The following is a 17375-nucleotide window of genomic DNA, read 5'->3' as shown; positions in this document are numbered from 1 at the left end:
CAACGGATGCTAACCATTACTAAACATGCCAATATAACTGCATTTTCCAAAGTCCTGAGTGTTAGTTTACGTCATGATGACCTTTCGACTCATAATACTTTTGTTTGTTCTCAAGGATTTGTTTTCTTTGTGTCGATAGGAACACAGTAGTGAGTGTGACACTTGTCATAGCTGTGACGGGCCCGCCGTACACATCAAGAGATGGGCGTCTGGGCTTGACAAATAGACCGCCCCTTTTCTAGAGTAACGTACATGTGCAAAACTCTTCGACAAATATAGAATGGCTAGTAGACTTTACGAAGCCGGTGACATATACTGACAGCTACACCCCTAAACGTAAACATACCCTATGACCAATCACTGTTCGCTGTCAACAAACCATAGCACACATACACGCCCCCGAATAAATCTATCAACACCGTTACGTTCATTATACTTTGCCTTTCACCAGATTTATCCGAGCTGGTACAGGACCGGTCCAAGATGGTGGACTACGACGCCGCGCTCGGCTACCTGGGCTCCATGGGAAAGTACCAGGCGGTCCAGGTGGCTATGATCTGGCTCATAATCTTCCCTGGAAGCTTTCACATGCTGTCTATGCCCTTCATAGGCGCACAGGTTGGTGGGTTTTCCTCATATCCGCACCTAGTCTCTAAAGTTCTCGAAGCACACGCCAAGCGACTTTTGTACAGGTGGTCATTGTTGTGAAATTTCTGAATCACAAACGGCGGGGCTACAATGTGAACATACCCGCCTCATAAAACCACCTCGTTTGCTTCACTCAGTCGGTGGTTTATTCGGTGGTTATAGCAAATGATTAGGCCTTATCACACCATATACGTACCAAATAATAACCGGTCCCAGCTCGCTAGAAATCAATTTCACATTCAAGGAAACTTCTGACAAGGAAACTTCTAGTTCTTAGCGCTTTGACGAGCCCATGACTCGAATCTATTGTATCTAAGTAATGTTGAAATGCCGTTAAGACTGTTAGCATTCTTGACAAACATAATAGTATATCTTACAAAGTTATAAACATAGATCTGAATGTGCCAAAACTGAACTTTAAGCCACAATGAGCTACGTAATGCTAACTTTCTGTCCGCAAACATTTATGTACGTTCTCAGTTTTCGATTGTGGTCTATTTATAAGTAATGTTCGAATGTCGTTTCAGACTGTTAGCATTCTTGACAAACATAGTAGAATATCCTACAAAGTTAGACTCTATAAACTTAGATTTGAATGTGTCAAAACTGAACTTTAAGCCACAATGAGTTACGTAATGCTGACTTTTTGTCTGCAAACACAATATGCATGTTCTCAAGGATTTGTCGATTGTGGTATATATATAAGTATTGTTCAAATGTCGTTCAAACTGTTAGTATTGTTGACAAACATAATATGTTATAAAGATATAAACTTAGATATGAATATGTCAAAACTGTACGTTAAGCCACAATGAGTTACGTAATGCTGAATGCATGCATGTGTGTGTGTGTGTGTGTGTGTGTGTGTGTGTGTGTGTGTGTGTGTGTGTGTGTATGTGTGTGTGTGTGTGTATGTGTGTGTGTGCAAACACTTAAATGCACGTTCTCAAGAATTTGTGGACTTTGTGTACGAAGTCTAATGTTTTTGGTCTGTGTACGTGTTAGCTTCGGTTGTTGTGTGTCCGTAGTTATTGGAATACATTGTCAGTAGAGTGGCAAGAAGTCAGTGTACCTGGAAAGATGTCCGCAAAGGTTAGACTTGCCGGAGTGGCAAGAAGTACGATTCAAAGTTGATAAAACTAGTAACGACAGCTTGGCACCTTATATCACCCCGACTTGCGTTAACGACTACATCTGACCAAACAAACTCTCCAGTGAGATGGTGGAAGGTGTCAGCTTCCAAAAGACGTTTCAGATTGACAATTTTGGCATTTTGGAAGTGATTGAATCCGCAGGCGATTTAACGTTCAGGCAAAAGTAGTAGAAACTAGAAGTTAAATCGCGGGCGGATTCAATCACCTCAAAAGTGCCAAAATTGTCAATCTGAAAACGTCTTTTGGAAGCTGACACCTACCACTATCTCACTGGCGAGTTTGTTTGGTCAGATGTAGTCGTTAACGCAATTTAGAAAGGCGATTTGTCGGGAAATGGCTGATACGAATCTGAGTTTCAATGCGATTCACGTGGTTCGATTGGTCGGGGTGCATAAGTGGTATATCTTAATATCAGGAACGTCATACTGAAAACGGTAACGTAAGTTACAAAATGTGTGCATTTAAATGAGAACGAGCATTTACGAAGCGATGGTCCTATGTACTAGCAGCTACCCCTAAATGTAAACATGCCCTGTGGCCGGTAACTGTATACTATCAACAAGCCACAGCATACAAACACGCCCATCTAAGAGATCTATCAACACCGCTGCGTTCATAATATTTACCTTTGACCATATCTATCCAACCTCTGAACCGCCCTAGCCTCTACCAGGCTCCAGATGTGGCTGGAAAGAGTAAAAATTAATGTCCAAATAAACAGATAAATGCCACAGGCGTTACAGGTGGGAATACAGTTTGCCACCTCAGGAAACTATATTCTAGGCTAAATTCTCTGGCATGTTATCTGTCTATTTGGACATTTCTACTCTTTCCAGCCGCCTCTAGGGCCTGGTAGAGGCTAGACTAGGAAAAATAAGGTAGACTAGATAATGAATGAATGACATTTATTGCTCGACAATTGTACATGGCACATTGTATGGCAACAATGACAAAGCAATCGATACAATGAATACTAAACTAGTCTATTCTACAAACTATGACTACAAGAATAAGGACGTAAATGACGTACTGATATTTCGCTGTAACTTCATGTTCACTGTTTTCACGACCACCTGTACCGTTAACTTATCATCACTGTGAAAAACCTGTTATAATTATTTGTGATTCCTTCATACATCCATGATCTGACTCGTAATTTTCCCTGAAATTTAAAACTTTTTCATGCTGCCCGTGTCTTTCGTAGGTAGGTAGTTTGGATCTTCCTCATATCTTCACACTCTAACGTTCTCCAAACAAACTCCATATTTAAGTGATTGTCTCTTTTACAGGTGTCTCACCACTGCGAAATTCCTGAATCGCAAACGGCAGGGCTACAACTCGAAGATACAGCCTGCGTTCTAAACTACTCTCTTCCGTGGACTTACGACCAAACGGCAGACACATTTTCGCCTGGCTCTTGCTCTCGCTACGATGTCGGTGTGTACGAGCTCGGGAATCTGTCGTGTCCCGCGATGAGAGGCGCGGCAGGAAACAGGACAGCGAAACCTTGCGATGCGGGATGGTGGTATGATCGTCAGCAGTACAAGAGCAGCATTTTCATGGAGGTCAGTCTATCTCTGTATTCAATAGGAAATGTATTGTAAATTCTATTTTATCACAGGATTTTGCCAATTTTTGTCGTCGAATTTTGACAAACAAGGATGACGTGGCACTGCACTCAAGTTTTTCATAACTTATTTCAACAGTGCCACGAACAGAGAACAATATACCCATTTTTACACCTGGGTGAAGTGATGAAAGTCATGTAAAGTGCCTTTCCCAAGAGCACAACATCGGTGGCGTCAGGGGATTCGAACCCGGGACCACTGGGTTCTGGGCCGAAGACCCTGCTTTAACCCATTAACTACTAATACTGCAAAGCGGGCGTTATCGCCTGACAGCACTACACACATGTTGCAGTTCAATGTTACAGAAAGATTGATACTGACCCTTGACCCTTAATCTAACCTAAGTGCTTAAGGACTTGGATAACTATACTGTTGTGAATGTAGAAACGCACTCACAGACTGGCATGCAAACATATACACCTCACTCCGGGTGATAAAGTCCTTTATAAGCTCCGGGTGATAAAGTCCTTTATAAGCTCCGGGTGATAAAGTCCTTTGTAAGCAAGCAATGTTTCTTCACCTGCACAAACATTGAAACTATTTACAGAAATACCTTACTCATTTGGGGGTGAATTTAAAGTATAACAAATGCGTAGCTCTCAAGTACGGTGAAAACGTACCTCATCCATTTGGAAGTCGCCATGCAAATATGATGCCTTTTACAAAATAAAGGCTAGCCTATGTTTCATGGTAATTAGTATGTAAATAAAAACTCGTTCACCCTTTGGAAAGAAATGGTGGAGAAAGGTTAAAAGATAAAACGCCTCCAAAACAAAATTTATAAACAAATCACATGTCAAATAACTGTTCCATTATCTTTAGTTAGAAAGTCGGTCAATAAAATGATGATTGAAACTACTCATAGTATGACCAACACAATTATCAAAGTAGATCGTACGCGATATAAACCCAAAGGTTTCTTTTCCCAACTGACAAGAATTTTTCTTAGACGAAAGATAAATATCTACGCTAGTTGGTTTCAGTCACACAAGTAAATAACGTACCTCTTAAATATGAATGAAACATCATCGCTATAGTAAAGTGTAAAATTAAAATGTATAACATATTGTTTATCAAACATGGTTTTCCATATCTATATTTCTTCAGTTCGACCTAGTGTGTGAAAACCAGGCTCTCAACAACCTTGCACAGGCCATGTACATGCTGGGAGTTCTCATTGGTTCTATCGGCTTCGGACAGCTGTCTGACATGTCAGTGCTTACCTGTTTATGCTCTTTGTTTGAACTGTTGTATTATGTTCTTATATAATGTTAAGATTACACCATTGTTTCATGTAATAGGTAGTATGATTTTATGTACAGTATGTGTTAACAAGTTATTTTGGTTTTGTAAATTTAGTAATTTAGTAAGGGTTTTAGTTACTTTAATTTGTTGTTACTTTGAGTTAATGTAAAGCCCAGGACACAATGACAAACGCCTTTCAGGCGATATGTATACTCCTGCTGAAATAGAATATACAAATCAATTCAGTTGTAAGCAAAATAATTTATGATGCCCCTATCACATTGGACCCGCTGTACCAGCGACCGACCAATTCGAGTGCTTAACGAATTTCATAAAAAAGCTAATATTTCTTAGTATTTTACGCTTTGTTTTGATGTCCTTTAAATGTGCCCTAAGCGATTTCAGTGAGCGGAGGAAAAATTGGAAGTATTCTGGAGAAGGCAAGCTCTATGAAATTGACATTTACTTCCCCATATTAGCAAACTTGCATCATTTCATACTTTAAGGGTAAAATACATCCAATTAAGAACGCAGTTAGTCCGCCAACGTAACATGGGTCCAATGAGATAGGAGCTTAGTACTGATCACAGTCATTGATTCAGAATATCATATTCACCTTCAGCATTGGCAGAAAGAAGACCATGTTCTTGGCCATCTTTGTGCAAGTCGTGTTCGGAGTAGCGACGATTTTCGCCCCCAACTACGCAGCCTTTGTCATCTTCCGTCTCATCGTCGGAGGTGGAGTCCTGGGTGCCTTCCTTTCTGGGTTTGTGATTGGTACGTTGCACCTCTTTTTTTAGCGAAGATTTGGGAGCGAGCTTAATAGTATATTTTACGCCCAATTTACAAGAATTCCCAGAATTGCACAGGGATTTCTGCAATTCGTCCGCGCAATCTCTATGCACATGTGGACGCCCGCCTGTCACTCTATACCTCGTTAGCACGGTCTCGCTTCCCGGCAAGCAGGTTGATGACAGATGACCTACTTATTTTAGTTTTAGGCCACAACAAGTGAATCTTATGGATGACACCACGCGCTCATTAATTTTTGCCTGAGTTTGAAAAAAAATCTTCCCTCTAGAGATGGTTAACATGACAGGGAAGTACCCAAAATGGAAAAATATGCCGTTTGATAGTCTTAATTATACTTCTAGAAGTGACACTAGTGTGGTGGCATTGAGTGTAAGTGATACCAGTCTACCACTGACACTAGTGTCACTTATTGAATACAGGAATAAAAGACTTGACTGTGATACCATGTTTCGTCGCTTCACCCTTGTTCCAACGTTTATGTTGTCTATCTTTAGAATTTAGGCATCTTGTTTTTCTTCACCCTCTCGCATGAAATTTTGAGTCTGCACAGAATTTACTTGCTGTTGCTTTAGTTTGAAAACAAGGTGACGCTTTGGTGGGCAATAATTTGTGTGTTTGGTCCCATACTTTATAGAAATAAATATCTCTGTATATCTCTGTAGTATGTCGCACGAAAATAAGATTTTACAAATAGCGATAAAAGCCAGTAAATCCAACAATAGACCGATCCCATAGTCCCGCCAACCTCCGTCAAAATGTAGACATGCAAAATAAGAACATAGGAATACAAAATATTTCACTAACATGCAGCCAGTCTCTCATTGGTTGAACCGCTAATTGCCATGCTATCATTGGTTGATCTGCTAATTGTGATGGACACTCAGGATCGTCAGTATACTATTGTTGCTATAGGCAACCAATACCAGACTTACCTGACATTCATCGTCATTAGTAAATCCCAGTTTTGGTGCAGTCGCCATACCTTGACTCATGCATAAGTAATTTAATCATGGTCCCATTCGCTGCTTAAATTTGTTCATACTTCAAGTGCTTCTTCTTTATGAATATGACATTTTTCATTTATTTTGATCATCAATTAGTTGTTCGAAGCAGTTTTCTAACTTAGAAAGAGGTAGATTGGTTTCTGTGATGTTTCATTCGTAGATAGGCCTTGGAAGTGATGGCATTTTTGCAACCTTGCAGCTTCCTTCAAAGCAGCATATTACAAACGTGTTCTTAAACCTTGGAATCATTAATCAGTTGACAAAGTAATGAGGGAAAAAGGGAAAACCATTGACATGAAATGGGTTTCAGTAACGGAGTTGGTGGGAGCGGACAAGAGAACGTTGGTCGGGACGTTACTACAGGGAGCATTCTCCGCCGCCAACATGCTACTGGCGGGGATCGCGTATGCTATCCGGGATTGGCGCACCCTTCAACTCGTCATCTCGGTTCCCAATGTAGCCATGCTGTTTTTCTGGTGGTAAGCATATACAACTTTATTGCACAACAATTGTACAAGGTACACATTATGGCGTCTACTGGCACTTAACTACAGTTCTATAAGGCCAATCTACCTGATACAAGAGTGTTTAGTATGGGATCATGAGCTTTTACAATCATTGGTGTGGTGAGCAATGTTCCTTTGTTTTGCAATCATTTACCAATTTATTTATCGAAATTGCAATAAGTCGATACAATGGTCAGCCCAGGCAGCATTGCTGATATCGGGTGCCATATAACATACATGTACATCAGTTCAATATTCATTTATTACTTATACTTAAAGTTACATATACGCTCGGCATTCCTAATATGAATAACGCAATACTTCCTTAAGACATTCACATATATACATAGAATAGGTTTCGCAATAGTAAACCTATTTGTTTAATCATTTAGACATAAGAAGAAAAAGGGATAAAGTAACCAATTGATATACCTCATGTCAACCTTGTGCTTCTTTTCTTTATCATTACTAGATAAAAAGTCTAATTCCTGGCGTCGTGACCCAAACACATAATACTGATACCATTTTTTTATACTTGGGTGAAGTGAGGAAAGTCGTGTGAAGTGCATTTTTCCCAAGGGCACAAGATCGGTGGCGTCAGGGGATTCGAACCCGGGGCCGCTGAGTTCTGGGCCGAAAACCCTACCGTTACGCCACAAGACCCCACATGTTTCATATTGTAGACGTGTATGTAAGAAGATTTTGTTTTCCAATCTAATAGGTTTGTGGGGGAGTCTCCAAGATGGCTGGTGTCCAAAGATCGTGACGAAGAGGCCGAAGCTATCGTCCGGAAAGCCGCGAAGATGAACGGAGTCACGATTCCCGAGGAAGTGTACAACACCAAAGTGCAACACACCGATAAGGAGGTAACCTCCATTAACATTAATCTGCCGGGTTACATAAACAAAACATACAAGTTAGAATTTAGTGTCAGTAGTTAAATTAGAGTTGTAGAATGCTGTTCACTGTCTGTCCGTTCTTTTCATGTCAAATGTATTTGCAATTAGCCTACGGGCAAGAAGTTGCAATGAACTTTCAATTCATAAATCCGCCATCTTGAAAAATAGTTGATTTGAGAGATCTCTAGTGCAGCACTCCCATGTGTTCTCAGTTTAGATATACAGGGGTGCATTATACTGGGGGACGTTGGGTTGGAGATCTGTTTGGACGTGTCTTTCTAGGGTGGCGGAATTATGTACCCTGGTGGTAATATGTTAGTAGATGTTATATGTAATATAATTGTACAAACAGTATCTTGAAATCTTGCCAAAAAAAGGAATATTCGATTTTACGCCGTTTTAAGAAGTTGCAAACGGTACGTCTTCATTTAGATGTTCTAACCGCAAACCTCGAAGTGACGTAACAGTCAAACTCTCAAAAAGGTCAAGCGCGTAGAAATGACTTGTGTTGGTGCAATCTAAAGGTCTTACTAGTATTGTAAGACTTTATCTGTGATCTGTGGTTTCCATTTGTTTGATATGAAAAGCCTTGTGGTATGAAAGGCTCGATCTTTAACTCTATTATCATCTTTTTTTTCAGCCTGTTGACGAGAAACGTTACAGCGCCATAGACCTGATAAGGACTCCAAACATGGCCAAAATGTCCGCAGCCGTCTTCCTAAACTGGTGAGTTAACAACGTTAAGGGAATTGTAAGTTCTCGTTTCAAGATATAGAATGGTAAACTATGGAACGTTGTTCTTTTATATGTTCAGCAAAGAAAGACCTTAGAAAGAATCGTTAGACATCCATGTAATAGATACGCCAAAAATAATTACTCATGATCAAGCAATTGGATAAAATTTGAAACAGTCTTTCGTTAGTGACCAGGGATTTAGGACCATGTTTTATACCAAAACTCTGAATCTATATGCTAATGAAGTTAACACAATTTAGGATGTCTTGACATAGTTTTCAATAGGAAGCTAAATCAAGACACCGATATATGCAAATAGTTCAATTAGCTACTGTTTAAGTACACTAATATTATTTGTTCGGGGTTGGGGGGGGGGGTGATGAAAGGAAAGGAGGTCTACGCGTTGAGCTCTCAGGCATTTGGGATAAATTATGTACCAATAAACGTCTGACTGTTTCAAATTTTATCCAGTTGATAGACTTATCATTTTTGGCCTAAGGAAGGATCATTGAAAATGTTTCGTGACTATAACATTCTACTTTTCATAGGTTGGTTGTGACGATGGTATTTTATGGCCTGGCGCTGAACACATCATCACTGGCCGGTGACGACTACCTAAACTTCTTCATTAGCGGTGCTGTGGACATTCTGGCATACTTCATCGCCGTCTTTGCCATCGAGTATTTCGGAAGGTAAGCTTCCTGCATGCCGTTCTAAGTTTGTAATCATTATCATTTTGTTTTAACGTCCCATTGTCTCATTAATTTTGATTTGATTTTATTAGAATTGCAACTGTACAATACAGGTGGGACAAACAGGCAGCCACTGCTGGTGTCTTGACCCACACATAATATATCCGTTTTTACACTTGGGTAGAGTGAGGAAAGTCGTGTAAAGTGCCCTTTTCCCAAGGGCACAAGATCGGTGGCGTCAGGGGATTCGAACCCGGAACCGCTGGGTTCTGGGCCGAAAACCCTGCCGTTACGCCACACGATTTTGTTGCTGTAACTGTGAGATTCAATCATAAAAGTGTTCATATATCTCTCTGAATGATTTTATGAGATTGGAAAATCCTGAATCACAAAATCCTAGATAAACAACCAGGTTATAGTATTATTACAATAAACTGCCGACATTTTGGTGACCGCCTGTCACCTTCCTCAGGGCAATGCTGACTGTACTATTCCACAATACGGTCCCAAACTTAAAGTATTGTCATCTATACCGGGATATATTTTGTATACATGACAATGATAATTCTTGTATATATACAACAATACTGTAGGTTTTGGACAATACGTTTGGGACCACGTTATAAGCAGCGACACCTAGCCTGCATTATGGAATACTACCAGTCAGTATTGCCCTGTGGAAGGTGACAGATGTTCACCGAAACGTAGGCTGTTGAATGTATATACTATTATTAGATAGAACCCGGTTGTGAATAAATACCTTTAAGATTATTATCATATTCATATTTCTATCCTCACCTTTAGGCGCAAACCGTATGTTTCCTTGATGTTGATTGGAGGCATAGCCTGTATCATCACTCCATTCCTGGCGCCTCCTTTCCTCCCACAGAGTAAGTACAACAACAAATCATGAACTTCTGAAACAAGTTTTAACTGTGATTGCCAAAACAAAATTTGGACTTACCCAAATTTTCGACGATACAACACCAGTCTTTGTCAAGGAATGAGCAATCCACCGCTGAAATGACGTCACGTTATGCAGATAAGATACTCGACTCGGTGAGCGGTGGTGAGCAGAAAGTCTGTGGCGTCCCCCGTCTATCTGGGAGCCGTTTACATCAAGGCCTTACAACCATCCATCGATAGAGACGGGGGACGCCACAGACTTCCTGCAACTTATGATCCACTGCTCACAGATGAACTTTCAAGCTAAAATCATGAACTTGACACTAATGAAGATTCTCATTATCGTGCTAGGTCAATATTCCGATAATAAAACAATCGATATCTGAAATTATGATTAATTCTTTTAAAAGATATTTGAAACTCATTGTTGGCCGTAAAGCCCCCTTCTTTCAAAACATCCCTTCTAGATATGAGGTACAAAATTGATCCATTAATGTATGGATTGACGAATTGATTCTTTCGCATCCAAAAAGCATTGCAATAGAATAATTTGTGTTGAGGTAAGATTCAAACCCCTTGTGTTGGAGTACGCGAGTTTGAGTACGGCAGTAGGAATACTGAAAGAACGTTGATCCAATGTTGCTTATTGAGTAGTGGAACTTTGCGGCGCGCATCATATCCAATTTCCAACTAGATTTTCATTCTACTGACGTCGTATGCCGTACAGATCCATCAGCCAGTAAATTTCATTCGGTGTATTTTGGATTTCACAGATTTGAACGCCTTATCCATCACGATGTCTATGATCGGCAAGTTTGGCATCACCGCTGCCTTCACCATCATCTACATCTGGACGGTCGAGATGTACCCAACAGTTGTCAGGTCAGAGATTATTACAGATTTGCGTAGCAAAACCTTTGTTGGATCCGTTGGCATGTGTGGTGACCGCCATCTTAAATTTTGACGTCACAGGGTCGCCATACCATTTTCTTGGGAGGGGTGTTTTTTTATCGCTAGCGTTCTCTCTATTTTTACCAAATCGGCACACAACTATCACACATTCAACTCAAATAAAGAAGAAAAAATTCTATACCAATTCATATTTATAAGAAGATCCCGTGATCGCTAAACTAACCTGAAGCAAACCTGAAGTATATGTAGCACACATACTTAACTCTAGTTATAGTAGTTTTATCATTGCTGTTTTCGCTTCCATTGTTTTTATTTAATCATTAACTTTTGTATCTATCAGTAGTACATAGATTTCAGTTTTTTCCCTATATTTATTGTTTATCAAATGGTATATTTGCTGAGAAAGAGAAACCAGATTTCTGTTGCCGGCTCCTTGCAGCTTTTAATCTGTGAATTTGAACAAATGGATAAACAAAATTATTGTATTTCTTTTAAATCTATATATTCGACCCTCAAAAAATCTGGGTAGTCCTTTTAACGAAATACATTGTTTAGCATCAGCGTGTCGCCATTATGGTTTCTGTTGTAGCATTGCCTCAAACAACTATAAACATAAGCTGGTCACCAGTCCCTTTCAGCGCCTCATGCTGGATTTCCTCGGCACATTTTAAGCTTCTATTCCCGCTTTGCGAGCTAAGCCCCCCCCCCCCCCCCCCTGTGATTTTGGTGAATTCGCTTAACAGCCTTAGGAGACTGAGGGTCTTCCAAGGGGCTGAGGTAAAATTTCCTTGGGGCGTGTTGGCCCTGGTGCCGATCAGAGCTAGCTTGTAAGGCCCTGGTAACAGTCTGGATTCCAGGTTACCATAGATACCGATTTGTTGGAATATTGATTTGAATTTGTCTACTTGGTTGTGTTTATGTTGTTTCATATGTTTGAGTTACCATTTCTTCTTGTTACGATTTGTTGTGTATTCTTTTAGGTGGCCCATTATTAAGCTAATTATGATTTAATCATGATTTACGTGTATTATCTCGAATTTACTTTTGTATCATTCTTAATTATGTTTAGCCATAAGTATGGCTAAACATATTGTTTTCTCTCATGTTTCTTCTTCTTCTTCTTCTTCTTCTTCTTCTTCTTCTCCTGTCAAATCTTCAAATCGATTCATCTCTGTCATTTTTTGACCAAATGACCTGAAATTTGGTACAGAGGTAATGTAGGCAAAAACCAATGTGCGTTCTTTTCCTTGTTTTGATATTGACCTTGAAAGTGATTTTATTGAGGTTTTTAGGCTATTTTTAGCATATCTTGGCCTCCTGCGCCCTGGTATTTCAACCGAATGACCTGAAATTTGCTGTATATGTGGCTTGAACAAATATTTAAAGGACTACATTCCCATTTTTGGCATACATATATTCAAAACGATTTATTTTGGGCTTTCTTGACAATATTTGCCACTTCTGTCACTTTCAATACTACATATGACCTACAGGTCATTGACCCCGAGTGCCTTGCACCTGGTCAAGCTGGAAGTTTGCTTACGAGGAGGAAAGACCGGACATAAACATTTAACGTGATTATCGGGAAAACACCATGTTCCCTTAAACTCAGTGGTTAAATTGCAGTTTAGGAAATTTTATAACAGAAAACAAGTTAAATCAATGATTTTGTGAATGTTTATTCTAGCATTAGTTATTCCAGATATTTTCAAACTCCAAATTCTTCAACACAACACGGGAGATCGTTTCTCCTCAGACTGGCGCGACGTAGCGTCCACCACCAGGCCTTCCTACATGTCCTACGTACGGGCGTATTGATCGTAGAATTCGGCAAAAAAGGAATGATTAGGCCAGTAGAGTCAGTCCCCGGTAAGGTCAATGATTCGCCCCTTTGCGCTAGCTTGTAACGTTAAATGAATGTACCCTCTGGTGGCCAAACTTCACTGACAAACTTTCTCCCTATTATCATCATGAGCTTGCGTTAGTCTGGTACTTGTGACTATTATGTGCCGGGAATGTTTATCTATCGCACGCATTGGAAGGAAGTTCAACCATGATAAATGGTCGGCCGTTGCGAAAATTTGGAATCCCATGCTGTTGATTTTCGTGATTGAATCTGTAAGAAAATATATTTTCATGTCGTTCATGTTTTTGGGACGGACGCCGGGACGGGGTGAATTTTTTCTATCATTTTCGTCCCGTTAGTAATGCAAATCGAATCGTGTTGCACAAGAGGCAAAACACTAAAAACGTGGGTCTTGTGGAGTGTTTTGGAGCGGGAAAATGCCGGATATTAGCGGTGCCGAACAGTGTACATCGTCGCGCGCGGGTGACGCTCCGTCAAAACAAATCCGCTGGTGGTCTAGCGCGGCCACCGAAAATAGGCAGAAACACACAGGAGGACTTAGCACCTTCGTTTATGAGGGCAATTGTGAAAATCTTTTGTTACAAATTGTTCGAACATTGAAACATTTGGATAGATGGTTTGAAACTGTTCTAAATAAAGAGATTTTTGTGTAGTTACGTTCGAAATGTTTCCAACGTATGTGAAATAAGTTCAAACATGTTATAAGTTTCAATTCTAATTGTTTGAACACTTTAGAACTATTGTGACTTAGACATTCTTTTAATCAAAATAGTTCAAACATATTACAAATATTATATTAAAACCCTCTCGGTGACTTTGAATTGACTCAAATATGTTGTTTTTGGTCATTTCCTTCGTCTCCTGTCAAATCTTCATATGTATACTATGGAAAACTTCATTCTTCCCTGGGGTTGATCTTTTTTAATTCAATTTTGAACTGGGTTGATTATGCGCAAGAGTGTAATTTTCAGCGGATATTTTTCGACTGGTTTACATGGAAATGGCACGGGATATCCCATTCTTGCAAGGGGAGGATTATTTAATTATTTCTTTCAATTTTGAGCTGGAATGATTATGAAAAAGTCCATTTTTTAGCAGAAGTGTATTTGTTAATCAATTAGTGGATATGGTTGTGGACTGGTCCATATTGTGTTGAGGTGCTACTGGAAGACTCAATTTTGGACTGGGGTGATTCATTTTTTTAGTGCAAGTATTTTATAATGGTCCATTGTTATTTTGGGAGAGTCCATTTTTTGCATGGCGAGGAGTATGGCTAAACATGCTGTATTTGCTCGCAAATGTTGCCTTTCTAGTATCTATTTGTTTTGTTTTGTGCATTCCATGTTGGGCTCCCGTGGAAATCTGTCGCACGACGAAAGACACAACCCAACTGTCTCCAAGATAAATAAATAAATAGATAAAAAGTATCAAAAATAACTTATCACTGAGCATGACTCATATGATGACGTTCTGTTTAACAAATTGCTTCCAGAAATGTTGGCATCGGGGCCTCGTCCATGTGGGCTCGGGTCGGCGGCATCATTTCTCCGTTCGTCCAACTGTCCGACACCGCGTGGGGCCCTCTTCCCTACCTCCTCTTCGGCGCCCTGTCCGTTGTGGCCGGCCTGGCCGCCTCGGTGCTACCCGAGACGCTCGGGGTCCGCCTTCCTGATACACTGGAGGAAGGAGAGAGCTTCGGAAAGTGAGTATACTGTGCTTTATGTGTAAGTTTTACAGTTCGAATCTGGTGTAAGATCAAGAATCATCATTATCATCTTGTTTAGGTGTTCTCTGCTTGCGTACTTCTCTAAGTTTCTGTCTATGAAGCCCCCGTCACACAGCACGAAAATCGACCTGTCCGACGAGTTTGCGAGCCATGAATGACATTTCTGTAGTAACGCTCGGTGCAGCATCACACAATGTCTTTGAGGGGATAGGTTGATGTTCGTAGATCACTGAGCCCCGTGAGATAAAGTAAGGTAGATTTTCAGGCGAAATCTAAGCGCGACCCTCTGTCGATTTTTAAAGCGTCCGACCTTCTGGGCCGATCAAGAAATGTGGTTGAAACTCGTCCATTGTGTGACAGAGGCTCCATTTTAAGTCCTGTGCCTATACCCGCACGGTGACATCCCGGGAAAAATGGTTCAATATCAACAAACGGGGCTCTAATCTCTTTTGTGTTGTGTTCTTTTGTTTTGTTTCTGTCTCAAGGGCATAGATGAGACTCCCAGGAACAAGTCACCAATTTGCGCATGAACCACTGAAAATGAATTAGAAATTACCTCCAAACTCTTTATGCATGTAGATATAGTCAAATTTATGTACAAGTATACTCGTTGATCAGTGGTGGGTACATGTCCAAACGCTGTATTTCCCTTATCCTCTTCATTCAGAGAAAAGAAGATGACACCGGTTAAGAACGGTTCAACTGTGGTCACGGATGAGAAGGAGATGGAAGCACACGTAAACCCGGCCTTTAGCACTACACCAGAGGATCGCAAGGGGCGCACCAGTTCCTTGGACAGTGACACAAGTTACAGGGCAGCCATGGAGATGTCACAAATTGAACATCATTGTATATAAATTCCCGGCAACGAAGGTTGTTTGTTAGCCTCCTTATATTAGGGTCACATTTCCTAGCCGGGGCCCGGCCGGGCTGTTTGCGGAAACGAAAAGTCTAAGTGTATGTGAATAAATTTGCAAAAGCCATGCTCTTTAATAGTTTTTGGTACTTTTTGTGTTTTTGTTGTCTTTTATATCATACCTTTCGTTCCCAAAGACTGCCCGGCCGGGCCCCGGATTGGAAATGTGACCCTAGCATAAGCAGGCCTTTGGGCGGCGCCAGCAATACGATCTCTCCAGCAAAAGAACCTGGCCTTCTAAGGAGGCTAGTTGTTTGTCATATTCTGTTTGTCATATATTGTTAACGATCTTGCTTTCAGCAATGTCTGTTACTTGGAATATACTATGCATAATACGATACAGAAACTACATGGTAAACCAAATCAGAATTATATGTAGGGTACAATTTTAGCGAAACTTTAGGAGAGAGTTTAATTGTATATTTTACGCCCGTTTTCCAAGAATTCCCAGACTTACACAGGAATTTCTGGAATCCGTCCGCCCGCCGGTCACTCTTTCCCTTGTTAGCACGGTCTGGCATCCCGGCACGCAGTCCGATGACAGATGACCTACTGACGTTGTGTCCGATTTTGTACTGGTGGGAGTGTGTCAGGGAGTTCTCAGGGCACCGAATCTAGTATTCTAGCTTTGAAAAGGGTTTTCAACTTACCCCAGTTGATTTATCATCTCAAGACCGTCTGAACATCATGCCTCCCACCAAAAAACCTCTGTGGACACCAAAACTGGCAGAGAAAGGACACTACACCGGGAGTGTGCTCTGGCCTTTCGATATCTGCTTGGAACTCCTCGAGTTATGGTGCCTTTCTATATCTGCTTGGCAGAGGCCTTTCTAATTTCTAAGTGCGATTTGAAGAAATATCATGGCAGAACTAAGAGTGCTACGTTGGTATTTTCCTTACAGTAAAGTAAGATCAACCCAGACACCTTCGCTATGGCAAAATTTTTAATTGCCACACTTATTTTATGTATTTTTGTCTTCAGTCATTGTTATTCTAAGTACTAAAAACTACTGCTATGAAATAGTTTCTGACTCAGGTATGCATTTGAAAGAATATTGTCATTACTAGTCACTCGTAGCCTATGCTATTGATGGCACTGTTGTCTTGACTTTTGAATATTGTATATTGATACATCACAAACCATATTCTAACCCGTATGTACTATATTATACATTATGACGAAGATGTAGACATGTATGGAAACTGATATCAAAGGAGTTCAGAGATTACGGATGCCCATCGAATTTGTTTTTTGTATTAGGAACCACTTGGTGTATATAGCATTCTGTCAATTATATCATATTTGTAACATTATAGACACCACATTGATTTCAATTCATCACGGCACTTTCCTTTGAAAAAAAACATGTTCTTTGTAAATAATACATGTACCCTTTTTCGTTATTGAAAGCTAATATGAAATTACTGCAGTAACATAACAAGATTAATGTAATTGATTGTAATAAACTGATGATAAACGCAGTCCTTGATTTCTATTATGCTTACTGGAAAATTCATACAGTGTAATATTTCTGTTAAAATCAAAATAATTTTATGTGAACGGAAGTGAATGCTTTGCAGCACAATACAAATTGTCAATCAAGACCTATTATAAGTTATAATGAGTCCGTTCATTTATTCAGGTTTTGGGTTTATAGATAGAAAGATATTCTATTTGATAGGTGGGTGGTAGCCTTTTCTAATGATTATATACAATGTTAAAT

General features: G+C 40.1%; 2 protein-coding genes across 2 annotated transcripts; both read left to right on the top strand.

The window, feature by feature from the left end:
- The first annotated feature begins 457 nt into the window (after window positions 1-457).
- On the top strand, window positions 458-8029 carry LOC136438661 (organic cation transporter protein-like). Its single transcript, XM_066433575.1, has 7 exons — window positions 458-618; window positions 3092-3367; window positions 4538-4641; window positions 5298-5452; window positions 6803-6971; window positions 7720-7864; window positions 8006-8029. The coding sequence occupies exons 1-7, from the start codon at window positions 484-486 to the stop codon at window positions 8027-8029; spliced, it is 1008 nt and encodes a 335-aa protein (XP_066289672.1). The 5' UTR covers window positions 458-483.
- A 504-nt stretch (window positions 8030-8533) lies between these two features.
- Window positions 8534-16444, top strand: LOC136438008 (organic cation transporter protein-like). Its single transcript, XM_066432631.1, has 6 exons — window positions 8534-8623; window positions 9181-9324; window positions 10129-10214; window positions 11004-11112; window positions 14502-14711; window positions 15403-16444. Exons 1-6 carry the CDS (start codon window positions 8589-8591, stop codon window positions 15590-15592), a joined length of 774 nt encoding a protein of 257 aa, XP_066288728.1. The 5' UTR covers window positions 8534-8588; the 3' UTR covers window positions 15593-16444.
- Window positions 16445-17375: the final 931 nt, after the last annotated feature.

This window comes from Branchiostoma lanceolatum, chromosome 7 (genome assembly GCF_035083965.1).
Source record: "Branchiostoma lanceolatum isolate klBraLanc5 chromosome 7, klBraLanc5.hap2, whole genome shotgun sequence".
Classification (NCBI taxonomy): domain Eukaryota; kingdom Metazoa; phylum Chordata; class Leptocardii; order Amphioxiformes; family Branchiostomatidae; genus Branchiostoma; species Branchiostoma lanceolatum.
Note: the sequence above shows the minus strand (reverse complement) of the source record. Positions and strands in the feature narration are given on the sequence as shown.